This window comes from Danio aesculapii, chromosome 1 (assembly GCF_903798145.1).
Source record: "Danio aesculapii chromosome 1, fDanAes4.1, whole genome shotgun sequence".
In the NCBI taxonomy this organism is placed as follows: domain Eukaryota; kingdom Metazoa; phylum Chordata; class Actinopteri; order Cypriniformes; family Danionidae; genus Danio; species Danio aesculapii.
This window is the reverse complement of record NC_079435.1, coordinates 4,178,906-4,191,843: the sequence shown is the minus strand read 5'-3', so window position 1 is coordinate 4,191,843 and position 12,938 is coordinate 4,178,906. Positions and strand designations below refer to the sequence as shown.

General features: G+C 36.7%; 1 protein-coding gene across 1 annotated transcript in view; it reads right to left on the bottom strand.

The window, feature by feature from the left end:
- The window catches only part of LOC130223145 (complement C3), a 35,822-nt gene extending 23,393 nt beyond the window's left edge, over positions 1 to 12,429 (bottom strand). The window contains 13 exon segments of the mRNA XM_056455867.1: positions 493 to 684; positions 2,444 to 2,644; positions 3,423 to 3,569; positions 3,644 to 3,759; positions 3,886 to 4,006; positions 4,311 to 4,413; positions 5,507 to 5,594; positions 6,761 to 6,843; positions 7,030 to 7,118; positions 7,211 to 7,284; positions 8,938 to 9,106; positions 9,199 to 9,394; positions 12,275 to 12,429. Coding sequence (XP_056311842.1) covers positions 493 to 684; positions 2,444 to 2,644; positions 3,423 to 3,569; positions 3,644 to 3,759; positions 3,886 to 4,006; positions 4,311 to 4,413; positions 5,507 to 5,594; positions 6,761 to 6,843; positions 7,030 to 7,118; positions 7,211 to 7,284; positions 8,938 to 9,106; positions 9,199 to 9,394; positions 12,275 to 12,345 — 1,650 coding nt within the window. The 5' untranslated portion in view covers positions 12,346 to 12,429.
- Positions 12,430 to 12,938: the final 509 nt, after the last annotated feature.

The following is a 12,938-nucleotide window of genomic DNA, read 5'->3' as shown; positions in this document are numbered from 1 at the left end:
GTTATAAAACCCTTCATCCATTTAGGCGGAAGTGACAAACTACAGGCTTTACATGTTTATATCGGTTACACATCTTATAAACGTGAATTATCACTGTTTTTGTGCACACTAACTTATAGATATCCTAAAAACTAACAATACTGATACGAACATCTTAAAAACCTTAATTTAATTCCCTGAGACCTTTAAGGGCACTTAATGTGCAGCAGGAATACACCACATCAGGAAAAGAACATTAATCATAGACCAACATAATTTTTTTCAGCAAAAACTGCAGATAAAAACAATTAAAACGAGGAACCCACAGTAAATGTTCAAACATATTAGATAAACAAACAGTGAATGACCGAAAAATAACAAATTTAGTTACAAACTAGCTAGTATTTACTAAGTCTTTATGTTTCAGTTTAAGCAATAACATGCGAACAGCTGCTGCAACCATAGCCTGGTTATTTAAAAAAAATAAAAATTCTGTATGATTGTCAAACCCACCTTTCCCATGCACGTATCCTTCACATCGACCCAGACTGAATCAGACACCACCTCAGACGAGCCCACATGGTAATAAGCCACAAAGCGGAAGGACGGCACCATTTCTTTGGTCACAGGTAAAGACAGAGTGACTAGAGCTTGTCCTTGTCTCTTAAACCGGTTTGCTTGAACAATCTGACCTTTACTCATGATCTGTGAGAATAAAAGATACAGTCAGTATAAATTGCATTATGACACAGCTCTCTGGAAAACCAGACTCTCATTTTAATTACACAATAACTTCATTTGTAAACTAATTAGTCTTGTTTTCTTAGCATATACAGTGTGGATTTCTTTGGTTGTTACCAGTGGTGTAAAGTAACTAATTACAAATACTCAAATTACTGTAAATGAGTAGTTTTTTCTCAGGAATGTAATTTACTAAGTAGTTTTTATAAATTTGTGCTTTTACTTTTACTGCACTACTTTCCTTCAACCTGCAGTCACTACTTTATTTTTTCTCGTCTATGCGGATTAGAAAAATCTGTGATTCCTGTCCAATCAAATCACATCATAATGAACCATCTCAAGACATGTTAACTTTATATTAGCAACAAACTGTTTGCAAGCATTAAAAGTGTCCAAGAAGATGTCTAAAATCTTTACACACATTGACCCAGAGACCCTGTTTAGATCATGGGTCACCAAACTTGTTCCTGGAGGGCCGGTGCCCTACAGATTTTAGCTCCAACTCTAATCAAACACACCTGAACAAGCTAATCAAGGTCTTACAAGGTATACTTGAAACATCCAGGTAGGTGTTTTAAGGCAAGTTGGAGCTAAACTCTGCAGGGACACCGGCCCTCCAGGACCGAGATTGGTGACCCCTGGTTTAGATGCTTGATAAGATGACGGATGTTTACTGTATGATGACCAAAATGGCCCCTAAACACCCAGTAGGCACAAGACGCCAACATGACGTCAGATTGATGTTGTAGCCCAACGTCATAGGGACATTGCATTTTGTTTAGGAATTAAAATGAGGTTGACATCAGACTCAATGTCAGGCCAATGTCTAACCTAAAACAACCAAATATCAATGTCTAATGATGTTACAGCTTGACGTAGTGTGGACATTCCCACTATGACGTCTATCAGACGTTGGATTTTGGTTGCCATACCTGACGAATAAATGTCAGTATTTGACGTCAATATGATGTTGGTTTAAGATGTTGGCTCGACATTGGATTTGTCACTTTCTAACACAACCTAAAATCAACCAAATATCAACGTCATTTGATGTCATTACTGAACGTCAAAATAACGTTGTCCTTTGACACTGGCTAGACTTGAATTTTGGTAACCTGACCTCACGACCTAAATGTAACCCAATTTTAATGTCTTATGATGTTGTGTGTTGTTGTGCGATAACTAAATGCACTACAGAATGTTACGTTTACACACATCCACAAATTACATGTAAATGCATTAGCTTTTCAGAGCGTAATACTCATTACTCCGAGTAGATTTGAAAGGTCTACTTTACTCATACTTTGAGTAATATTTACAGCAGACACTTTTACTCTACTTGCACTACATTTTTAGGCAAGTAATGGTACTTTTACTCGAGTATGAATTTTCAGTACTCCTTCCACCACTGGTTGTTACCAACATCCGGTGAACATTTCAAGTCAAGAGCACCTTTAGAAATATGTTTTCTGAGAATAAAAATGTCAACAATACTCATGTTCAATATTTATTTTCCCCTCTGTACACATTTACACAACCAATTAATGAATAGTAATGCAGTCATCCAGTTAGACTCTGCCACATTCTCCTCCAATGGCGTCTGGAGAATAGTGATAGTCACAATACTAACATCTAAAAAAAAAAAAAACTTTAATTTTAATTGTATTTTTTAATTGACCTTTAAAGTGGAATATACGCACTAATGGTGTCATGCGTTCCTCACCATATATGTGAAATCCTGGTTTACCACTCCAGCACCATTTCCCAGGTTCAGATTGACCTTCATCTGATCCCCAATCTCAAGCTCTGCGGCGTCGATGCCGATGTGCAGGTAATTGTTGGCACCTTTGGGTTTGTAGGCTCGAGCAGTCATCTTCTTCACTGCCTGCTGGTCAGCGCTTAACTGCGGATCTTTAGTATTCGCCTGGAAATGAACATACAGTAATTATATTGCCAATTTGCATCAAGTCACTGAAACTTTAGCCTTATTCGGATTAAAATTATCTGGAGACCTCTCATACAAGATGGTAAAAATGTAATGGTTTTTAAATTAATAAAAAAATATAATATATATAATATAAATAAAAAATATATAATAATAATAATAATATAAATAAATAAAATGTAATAATATAAATAAATAAATAAATAAATGTAATAATATAAATAAATGTAATAATATAAATAAATAAATAAATATATATATATTATTTTTTGAGAAAAAAAAAATTAACAATATAGTGATTTACATTTACGTTTAGTAGACGCTCTTGTCCAAGGTGACTTACAATTGATAAGGCACTCAACAAGAGGCAATACACACAACAAGTACTAATTAGTGACGCCAGCAGGGGCGCTCAACCTGCCGTCTGTGTGGGTCCTAACACCCCAGTACAGTGAAGGGGACTCTATACTGCTCAGTGAGCGCAGTCTTTCGGATGAGACGTTAAATCGAGGTCCTGACTCTCTGTGGTCATTAAAAATCCCAGGATGTCCTTTGAAAAAGAGTAGGGGTTTAACCCCGGCATCCTGGCCAAATTTGCCCACTGGCCTCTGTCCATCATGGCCTCCTATCCATCCCCATATCATAATTGGCTTCATTCTCTGTATCCTCTCCACCAATCAGCTGCTCCACATCAAGAGCCTGAGAATACAGTCTAAAGACACTCTTCCAGAATTTAGATATAGTTTGAGTGTCTTACAGTGATCTCCAATGTAGAAGATCCTCCCAGTGTGTTGATGGTCACTTTAGTGATGCCGTTGGGTTTTGTCTGACCTCTAACCCCTCCAGGATTGAGCTCCACCTCCACGTTTTGAGCAGGAGTCCCATCAGGATTTGTTACGTAGACCTAAAGACAAAACAAAGAGTCATCAAAGCTCAGTGGTGGCGATATTGGGTTTCAGTTGAGTGCTTGTGTTTTACCGAGACATCGAAGGACATCCCAGGTTTGAAGAATTGCGGTGTTCGTTTGAAATAGATGGAGTATGGAGACGTCACAATCCGAATGCCTTTCTTTTCCGCATCCACCATTTCACTGCCTGAAACACACAAATCAGTCATTTTATGAGGTAAAGTCAACTCTTATGACATATCACAGGTTAAAATACCTTCTGCACTGCTATGATATAAAAGATCAGCTCATGAAAAACTCCAGATGCTCTCACCAGACTCTGTTAAAACACTGGCTAAAATGTAGATGGATTTTCCCACCAGCTCCTGGATTTCTGGGAAGGTTTGCTTGATCATTTCATCCGTCAGCTCGGCTTCTCCTTCTCCATCATAGATCTACACACACAAATAGATCAAATTAACTAGATCAATTGTTGTTTTTTCTGTTTATGTATGTAAAAATATATATTTTATATATTTAGTATGATTACTGAATTATTGAAGTTTGATTAATTTTTATTTTTAATACCCACATCCACATTTTCCCTTTATACGGTATTACAAATAATGCAATATATTTTAATACATTAACTATTTTCTAAAATATATAAACCCAATATATATATATAAAAAAATTAAAATATTATAATGCATACAACATATACACACTCTGTTTCATTGTTTTTATAAATAAACTAACCTGAACTCTCTGCAGTGAAGCTGCTATGCTGATTTTCTTCTCACCGTCCACCAATCCAAACACCACAAATGCACTTCCTCGCACCTTATTACCAAACAAATACCTGACAAAACAAAAACCGCAGATATTTGAAGATGTGCAATAGATCTACAATAACAACGGGCGCAGAAATGATTTCATTCAACAGTGGGTAAAGAAAGAAATAAAAGAAAAAAAATGAACAGATGAAAAAAACAAAACAAAAAGGAAATTTAAAAAGATAAGAAAAACAAAAAAGAATAAACAAAAAAAGGAACAAACATAAAGATAAAAAAATGAAAGAAAGAAAATTAAACAAAAAGAAAAAAAAAACGAATGAAAGAATGAACAAACAAGAAAAAGATCAACAACTAAAAGAAAAAACAAAGAAAAAATATATAAGACTGAAAAGAACAAACAAAGAGAAAAATAAAACAGAAAAGAATAAAAAAAAATAAATGAATAAACTAAAATAATAAATAAACAAACAAAAACAAGGAAGGAAGGAAGGTAGGACAAAGAAACGAAAAGGATGAACAAATGAAAGGAAAGATGAACGAACGAAAAGGACGAAGGAACTAAAGGAAGGAAGAAAGGATGAACGAACAAAAGGAAGGAAGGACGAATGAAAGGAAGGTAGGACAAACGAACGAATGAAAGGAAGGTAGGACAAATGAACAAAAGGTAGGACAAATTAACGAAAGGAAGGACAAAGGAACAAAAGGAAGGAAGGACAAACAAACGAATGAAAGGAAGGTAGGACAAATGAACAAAAGGTAGGACGAATTAACGAAAGGAAGGAAGGACAAAGGAACAAAAGGAAGGAAGGACAAACAAACGAATGAAAGGAAGGTAGGACAAATGAACAAAAGGTAGGACGAATTAACGAAAGGAAGGACAAAGGAACAAAAGGAAGGAAGGACAAACAAACGAAAGGAAGGAAAAAATAAACAAAAACGGAAGAATGGACAAAAAGGAAGGACAAACGAAAAGGACGACAATTGAAAAGGAAGGAAGGACAAAAGGAAGGATGAACGGACTGACAGGCGGACAAACGAAAGGAAGGATGAACGGACTGACAGGCGGACAAATGAAAGGAAGGATGAACGGACTGACGAATGAATGGAAGGACGAAAAAAAACAAAGGACAAAGGAAAAGCAGTGTTGGTGTGTTGTACTTGGCTGATATGTCCACAGTCAGAGATCCTTGGTTCACATAGAAGAAAGGTTTGCTTGGATGCAAGTTGACTTCAAAGCTGGGCAGCACTACAGGAACAAAACAATCCTTTAATTTAAAGGGAACATAGTTTACCTCTTTTTTTTAATTTTTTTTTATTATAATGTGTTAAAAAGTGTCATGTTGGGGGCGTGTCCACAGCTCACTGATTTATGGGTGTGTTGCTTCACATGAAAATTAGTTTCGGCTTCCTGCCAACGTAACAAGGGGGCGGGGCCATGAGCTCACCCGCTCTGTTTGCAACAGTCTGACAGGCAGACGGAGGAGAGAGAAGATCGTACATGTACGACTCTGACACAGACCAAGCAGAGAGTACAAAATCATTTGTGTCTTTGTACAGTTTTACAGCCAACTGTGTGCTAGTTTCAAGTGCCGAGCTTGCACACAGAAACTAATAACCACGCACACTGAATTAACTTTGACTGAGGCACCAGATGCACCGCTCGAAGCCGTGACACGGCACACCAGACACTCTCTGTAGCGTGACAGAAACATGAAGTGTCCCGAATCGTCGCGCCACGCATTTTTGAATTCTAAACATAGGTTTCTGCAGCGGTCCGCAGCGCCCAGCTGTCAACTTGAGTGTACCCTGATAGAAACCTATGTTTAGAATTCTAAAATGCATGCTAGTCAAGATCACAGGGAGCTTCTGGGATCGCGAGAAATGCAAACGGCTGAAGTATAAGGTAGTCTCCATGAGAAGTACACATGTTTGCAAACCTACCTAAAGATACAACCATACCTAAACGTACCTAAACATATACAATTCTGATTAGAGCGATAATGTGGAGAATATTGCTATTGTGTTGAGCCAATGAGCCTTGCATCTAAAAATAGAGCTAGGGTGTTCCTTTAGTGATATCGCTTCGACTCACGCTGAAAATGGCGGACGTGAATCAACAAACTGAGGATATGATGACGCGCCTGTCAATCAATATTGGTGGGCGGGGGGACCGCTCTCCTACGTCAGGTAGCGGTCGATCTGAAAACCGATCCAATTGGTCCACTGTTTTTATGTTGTTAAATTGAAAAAAAAGCACTGGGTGTGTTTATATCACCCCAATATGACGGTCTATACACCATACATGCACATATGTCTGTCCAAACAGCTTCAAAAGTAGATTGTTTACCATAGGTGCCCTTTAACATTCAATATTTTATAGAGTTTTAACAGAACCAGACGGCAGAAACGCACCGTATTCCTTAACCTCAAACTCGGTGGTGAAGTTTTTCTGCGGGGTGTTTGTGTATCTGGCGATCAACTTCCAAACCCCAGAACTACAGAATAAACACAAAGAGACTTATTTATTTATAATATTTATCCATACAGACACCTGATATATGGTCAAATATAAATATATACAGCGCTTAAATACAATGATTAAATTCATATTTTCGACAGGACGCTTCACAATAATGATTTGTGTATTTGCTTTAGATTGATCATTTTAACAGTGAACAAACCTGGCAAGTTCAGTCAAGGCAAAGTTTTCAGTCCCGATGCCTCCTCTTGGCATGAATTTATCCCTTTCCAGTGTGATGCCTTGAGGATTCTTGATGAACAGTGAAAATAGTTAGACGATTTCAGATCTTTACCTAACAATAACTTAATCTATGCTTTTTATTTTAGTGCGTATCAGAGTACCATAATATCAACGGAGATCGAAGCTCCATCAAACGGAAGATGATCCGGGGTTAAAGAGAAGATCCTGTAATTCACTGCAAAATATGTCAAATTAGCTTAGTTTTATGTCAAATATAATGCATGTGTTTCAAGGGAGTTTAGAGTTTATTACTGTATTAATTGGCATTTCATGGACAAAAAAATACATATACTATTTACAAAATAACTCTTTTCTATAATAAACTGTCAAACAACCTGGCTTTCGTTGAATTTAACACAAAAATTAACAGGATGTTGACTTATTTCAGAATAATACCAGGAGTTTGACCTGCCAGGAAGTTTCTTGTATATCTAGTAAGAGCTTGATTAGCTAGTTCAGGTGTGTTTGATTAGGGTTGGAGCTAAACTCTCCAGGACACCGGCCCTACAGGACAGAGTTTGGACATCCCTGATCAAAAACAAATAAGGTTTTTTGCTCTGTCAGTGAATTAACCTAACCTAATGTTCACCTTATGCTGCGTTCACACCAGACGTGGATGAAGCATCAAGCTCGAGTGATTTACATGTTAAGTCAATGCAATTGCGCCACGTTAACCAATGAGGAGCTTGCTCTTGTAGGGAGGTGATTATGATGTAGCGCCTGTTGTTGGTGTCCTGAGGGGGAAAATCCTCCTGCCGACTCTGAACAACAGCTCATCAAACTGGGCTCGGCTCAGTCAGAAGCACTGCTGAAAGCCTCCATCATCCAGGTTTAGTTTCTGGAGGAGTTGATGAACTCACAGAGCTGGGTGCACCTCTGAAAGGATCTAGTGGACTTAGACACAGCGCCGAAAGAATATCCGCTTTTTCAGCCTTCCTAAAGCACATAAACACAGCTACACTCTCAATAAAATCCATGTTAGCCATTTAGCAACGAAGCTAGAGTCACCAGGCGAACAGAAGCCATGACGAGGATATTGTGAAGTTTATCTGACACGTGAATGAAGCGAGTAAGCTCAATGTTCACGCGTCTATTGAAGCACGAATAGCGTGATTTATTTGCGCGTACCGCGTCTGGTGTGAACACCGCATTAGAGTCCACATGAAATCAACACAAACTGTATTGATTTTGTTAGCGCACATTGATGATTTTGGGGTGAACAATTCATCTGCATGTCATTAGGGAAAAAAAATTTATAATTTACCCTGGTAATCTTTAACTGAAATCTGAAAATACACTTCCTGTTTGTTATCAGTTCTCGGCTTACCTCTGTCTGAGGTATTGGTGTGGCTAACATACCTTACCGCCCCTCCAGCGGTCAATTTTGACATCAAACAGAAATGGTGTGGAGGAGGAGGAAGAGTCTGTTAAGTTATTAACTATCCCCAAACCCTTTTCCAATCTTTTCTGAATGAAACGCCTACTTTACTACACCCAATCAGCTCGCAGCTGAAAAAACAAACCACGCCCACTGTTTTCTCATTTGTTATTACATTTTTATAGGAACGGTGTCACAATAGGGAGAAAAAAAATGGTCACAGCTTCCGGTTTATGCAGACTTTAAGACTAACAAAGTGCACTAGCAAAATAAACATTGCAAGTATTGAATTTATGTGGACTTTAAATACATACAACGCCTATTTTTTTGTTTTTTTCCTGCCAATGCTTTGAAATGTTCATTGCGGACAGCCTTTCAAGACAAATTTCTCAAGTTTTACCAATAAAATCTAGTGCATTTTCTCTTTTGAAAAGTTTGACCAACTCATACCCGTGCTACCAGGCGTGTAGATGGGCTTGTCCGACTGTACAAACAAATATCCAGACTGGAACGACAGCAAGACCACTTTCTCCAGGGTGTGAGTCGGGAAAATAGCTTGCAGATACACATACTGCTTCTCCAGAGGGTCATCAGAGAAGAATTTCTGATCATCGCGGATCTAAATATCAGAAAAGTAATGAACTTGTTATATCCGAAGATAAAATAAGATGACAAGGATGTGAATTTAGCCAGGGATTAAGGAGTTCTGACCTTTATATCTGTGAGGATCTGGAAACTGTTTTGCGCGGTCAGTGTCACTGTTTTTGACAGGATCTCCAGGTTTTTCTTCGGGTGGTTTTTGACAGAGATCTTCACGTGCAGGCTTCCTCCAGTGTAATCCTGCGCCTCCACTAACACTTTTGCAGATGAACCCACTCCCAGTAGGTTAGGAGCCGACAGCACATATCTAATGAGACAATTTTAAACAAAATTATTAGTTCTCCTGTGTTTTTTTTTTTTTTTTTTTTCTCTTTCAAATATTTCCCAAATGTTTAACAGATTCAGGAATTTTTCACAGTATTTCCTATAATATTTTTTCTTCTGGAGAAAGTGTTATTTGTTTTATTTTGGCTAGAATAAAAGCATTTTTTTTACCCATTTAAAATGTCAGTATTATTAGCCCCCTTAAGCAATATTTGTTTTGGATCATCTCCAGAACAAACCACTGTTATACAATGACTTGCCTAATTACCATAACTTTACCCTAATTAACCCAGTTAAGCCTTTAAATGTCACTTTAAGCTGAATTCTAGTGTCTTGAAGAATATCTAGTCAAATATTATTTACTGTCAACATGGCAAAGATAAAATAAATCAGTTATTAGAAATGAGTTATTAAAACTATTATGATTAGAAGTGTATTAAAGGGCACCTAGGTTACCTGCTCTTTCCAGATTTAATTTGAGTCTTTTGTGTCCCCAGAATGTGTCCGTAAAGTTTCAGCTCAAAACACCCATCAGATTATTTATTATAATTTCTGAAGTTTCTGGAAAAATCTTGTTGCTGTTTTTTTGTACTGGGCCTTTAAGGCTAGTCCTCCCCGCCCACCGTTCCCACGTGCCTGTCAGCAACATGCCTCAATCGCCGCCCTCGCCTGTCCCAGGAAGCAGATCTCACGTTGCGATTGTGAGAAATACTACAGTAAGAACTTTAACAATCAGTATTTGATGCATTTTTTTGGAGTTGCAACGCTGAGTCACACACAATGTCATTACAAAGTTCACACACACACAGCGCGGACACACACATAGACAGCGCGTGCATTTAGATTTGCACTGTTGCAAATGTGACAGGATACAGGTAATATCCACTGCTGTATGGATATCTGTTATGTCAATGTACAAAATAAACCTGATTTAACATTGACGCGTCTTCTTTTATAATTGTTCTGACATGCAGCAGTGGTGATAAAGTAAATCGCTGTAATCCATTACACACATGCTCTGTTTTAAAACATTTTTAACTTGTAAAACTCACTCTTGATCATATTTGAGGATGATTGATGATCCTAGTGAACTGAACAGACCTTTTGCTTTGCGCTCGTCCTCTCTTGTTGATATGATTATATGCGTTACTACGGAGACATGTTAATACGCAGCTGTCAATCAATATTGGTGGGCGGGGGGACCGCACTCCTATGTCAAGTTGCGGTCGGTCTAAAAACCGCTCCAATTGGTCCACCGTATTTATGTTGTTAAATTGAACACTGGGTGTGTTTATATCACTATAATATGATGGTCTATACACTATATCTACACATGTCTGTCCCACCAGCTTTAAAAGTAGATTTTTCACCATAGGTGCCCTTAAAATATATATATATTTTTTTTTTGATAAAATATACTAATAATTCAGGTGGGCTAATAATTCTGACACTGTGTGTGATTGTTGTTGTGATGTTGCATTTTCACAGTCACACATGATAAAAACGAATATAATTAGCATTGACAATTTAAATTGCAGTTAAAGGTTAAACATTTTTGTTTTCCATGGACCTTGTTATAAAAACTGCTGTTTTATTCATTTCATTTTTTATTAAAATCTCAAAACTGTCCTATGGTGCAACCTAATTACAGGTCTTATAAAATAAAAAATAAATAAATAAAAAAAAATTTGTTGTCCTTTGTTGACACCCTTATTTATTGAAAATGTTCAACAAGTCTGACGACGTACGGAGAATTATTTTTTTTTATGAAACCCAGTTAATATCTAACCACAGTGCAAATAAAAGTGCAACAAGGTAAATATACACGTTACAGTATACATACAGATGTAGTGTTGTAGAAACAAATAAGGAGTGTTAATACCTACTGAGGTTATACACTAGGCATGGGCCGGTATAAGATTCTGAGATATATATATATATATATATATATATATATATATATATATATATATATATATATATATATATATATATATATATATATATATATATATATATATATATATATATATATATATATATATATATATATATATATATATATATATATATATATATATATATATATATATATATATATATATATATATATATATATATATATATATATATAGTATACATTGAAAACGGTTATCATCCCATGCCTATTATACACGCATAAGAGATTACATTACATAAGATATTACATTATACTATACAGATGTACTTACTATGGACATAATATACAGTTTAAACTACAGTAGTTAATAGATGTACACTATAGAGGAAAAACTGAACGCATTTCATAGATGGATAGGATTACATTGATAAAAACAGCACTATATGAAAATAAGTGTCCAGCAATGAAGATTAAGATGAATATTAGTATTAAGAGTTGTTCTTAATATTTACAGTACGGTTCGGAAAAATAAATACTTTAGTTTAGGTCTCAATTCATGATATAAACGCACCGTTAACTAGCACTACTAGACTAATAAACTCCCAACTGGCTGTTTATTAATAGTTAGTAAGTTTTGGGTATGATTAGGAATTCATAATTAGATCATTCTTCATTATTGAACAGTTAATAGCTTAATAATAGGCAGGTAATAAGCCAGTAGTTATTAGCATGCACTGTTTCCTAAACTAAAGTCTTACCCAAATGTTAACAGTGACAGAATTTATAAAGTTGGTGACCTCTTAGACATTTAGACTTAAAACTACATAAATATTAAAAAAAAAATTCTCCAAGACTGGTGTTAAAAATACACACATTTTACTGTCTATTTGTCATTTACACATACATACTGTACACATCAATAAAAAGCACTTCAGAAAAATTAACTTAAATGATTGTACTTACAGTGGGTCAGATAATACGAGCAAAGGAAAGCAAAGAATGACAGAAGTCAGTGTCACTACGTCCACATGCATGGTGTTCGCCTTAATCTGTCAGTAATCGAGACTAAAACATAATGATAGATTGATCTCCGTTGCTACTGTACGTGTTAAAGATACCGTCGGTGACCTCTGAGCTGAATGCTGAGTAACTCCAGTGGAGGAACCAAACCATGATCAAGCAGAAGATCAGTTTGTGTGTGTGTGTGTGTGTGTGTGTGTGTGTGTGTGTGTGTGTGTGTGCGCGTTGTGCAACTGCATCATGGAAATCTTAATTTCTCCACCCAGTTTCACAATATGGCTTGTTTGCATCTCGTCTTCAAAGTAATAGCAGGGTATTTTCAGGAGGAATCATGGAGTTAAATTCATTTCACTGTAATAAATGCTGAGTGAAAATGAAGACATAAGTTCACTTATTAGCTTTTGACAAATTTAAGTGGATTGAACTTAAAACCATCAAGGCAGGGGTGCCCAAACTTGATCCTGGTAGGCCGGTGTCCTGCAAAGTTTAGTTCCAACCCCAATCAGACACACCTGGGCTAGCTAATCAAGCTCTTACTAGGCTTTCTAGAAACATCCGTGCAGGTGAGTTAAGGCAAGTTGGAGCTAAAATCTGCAGGACACCGCCC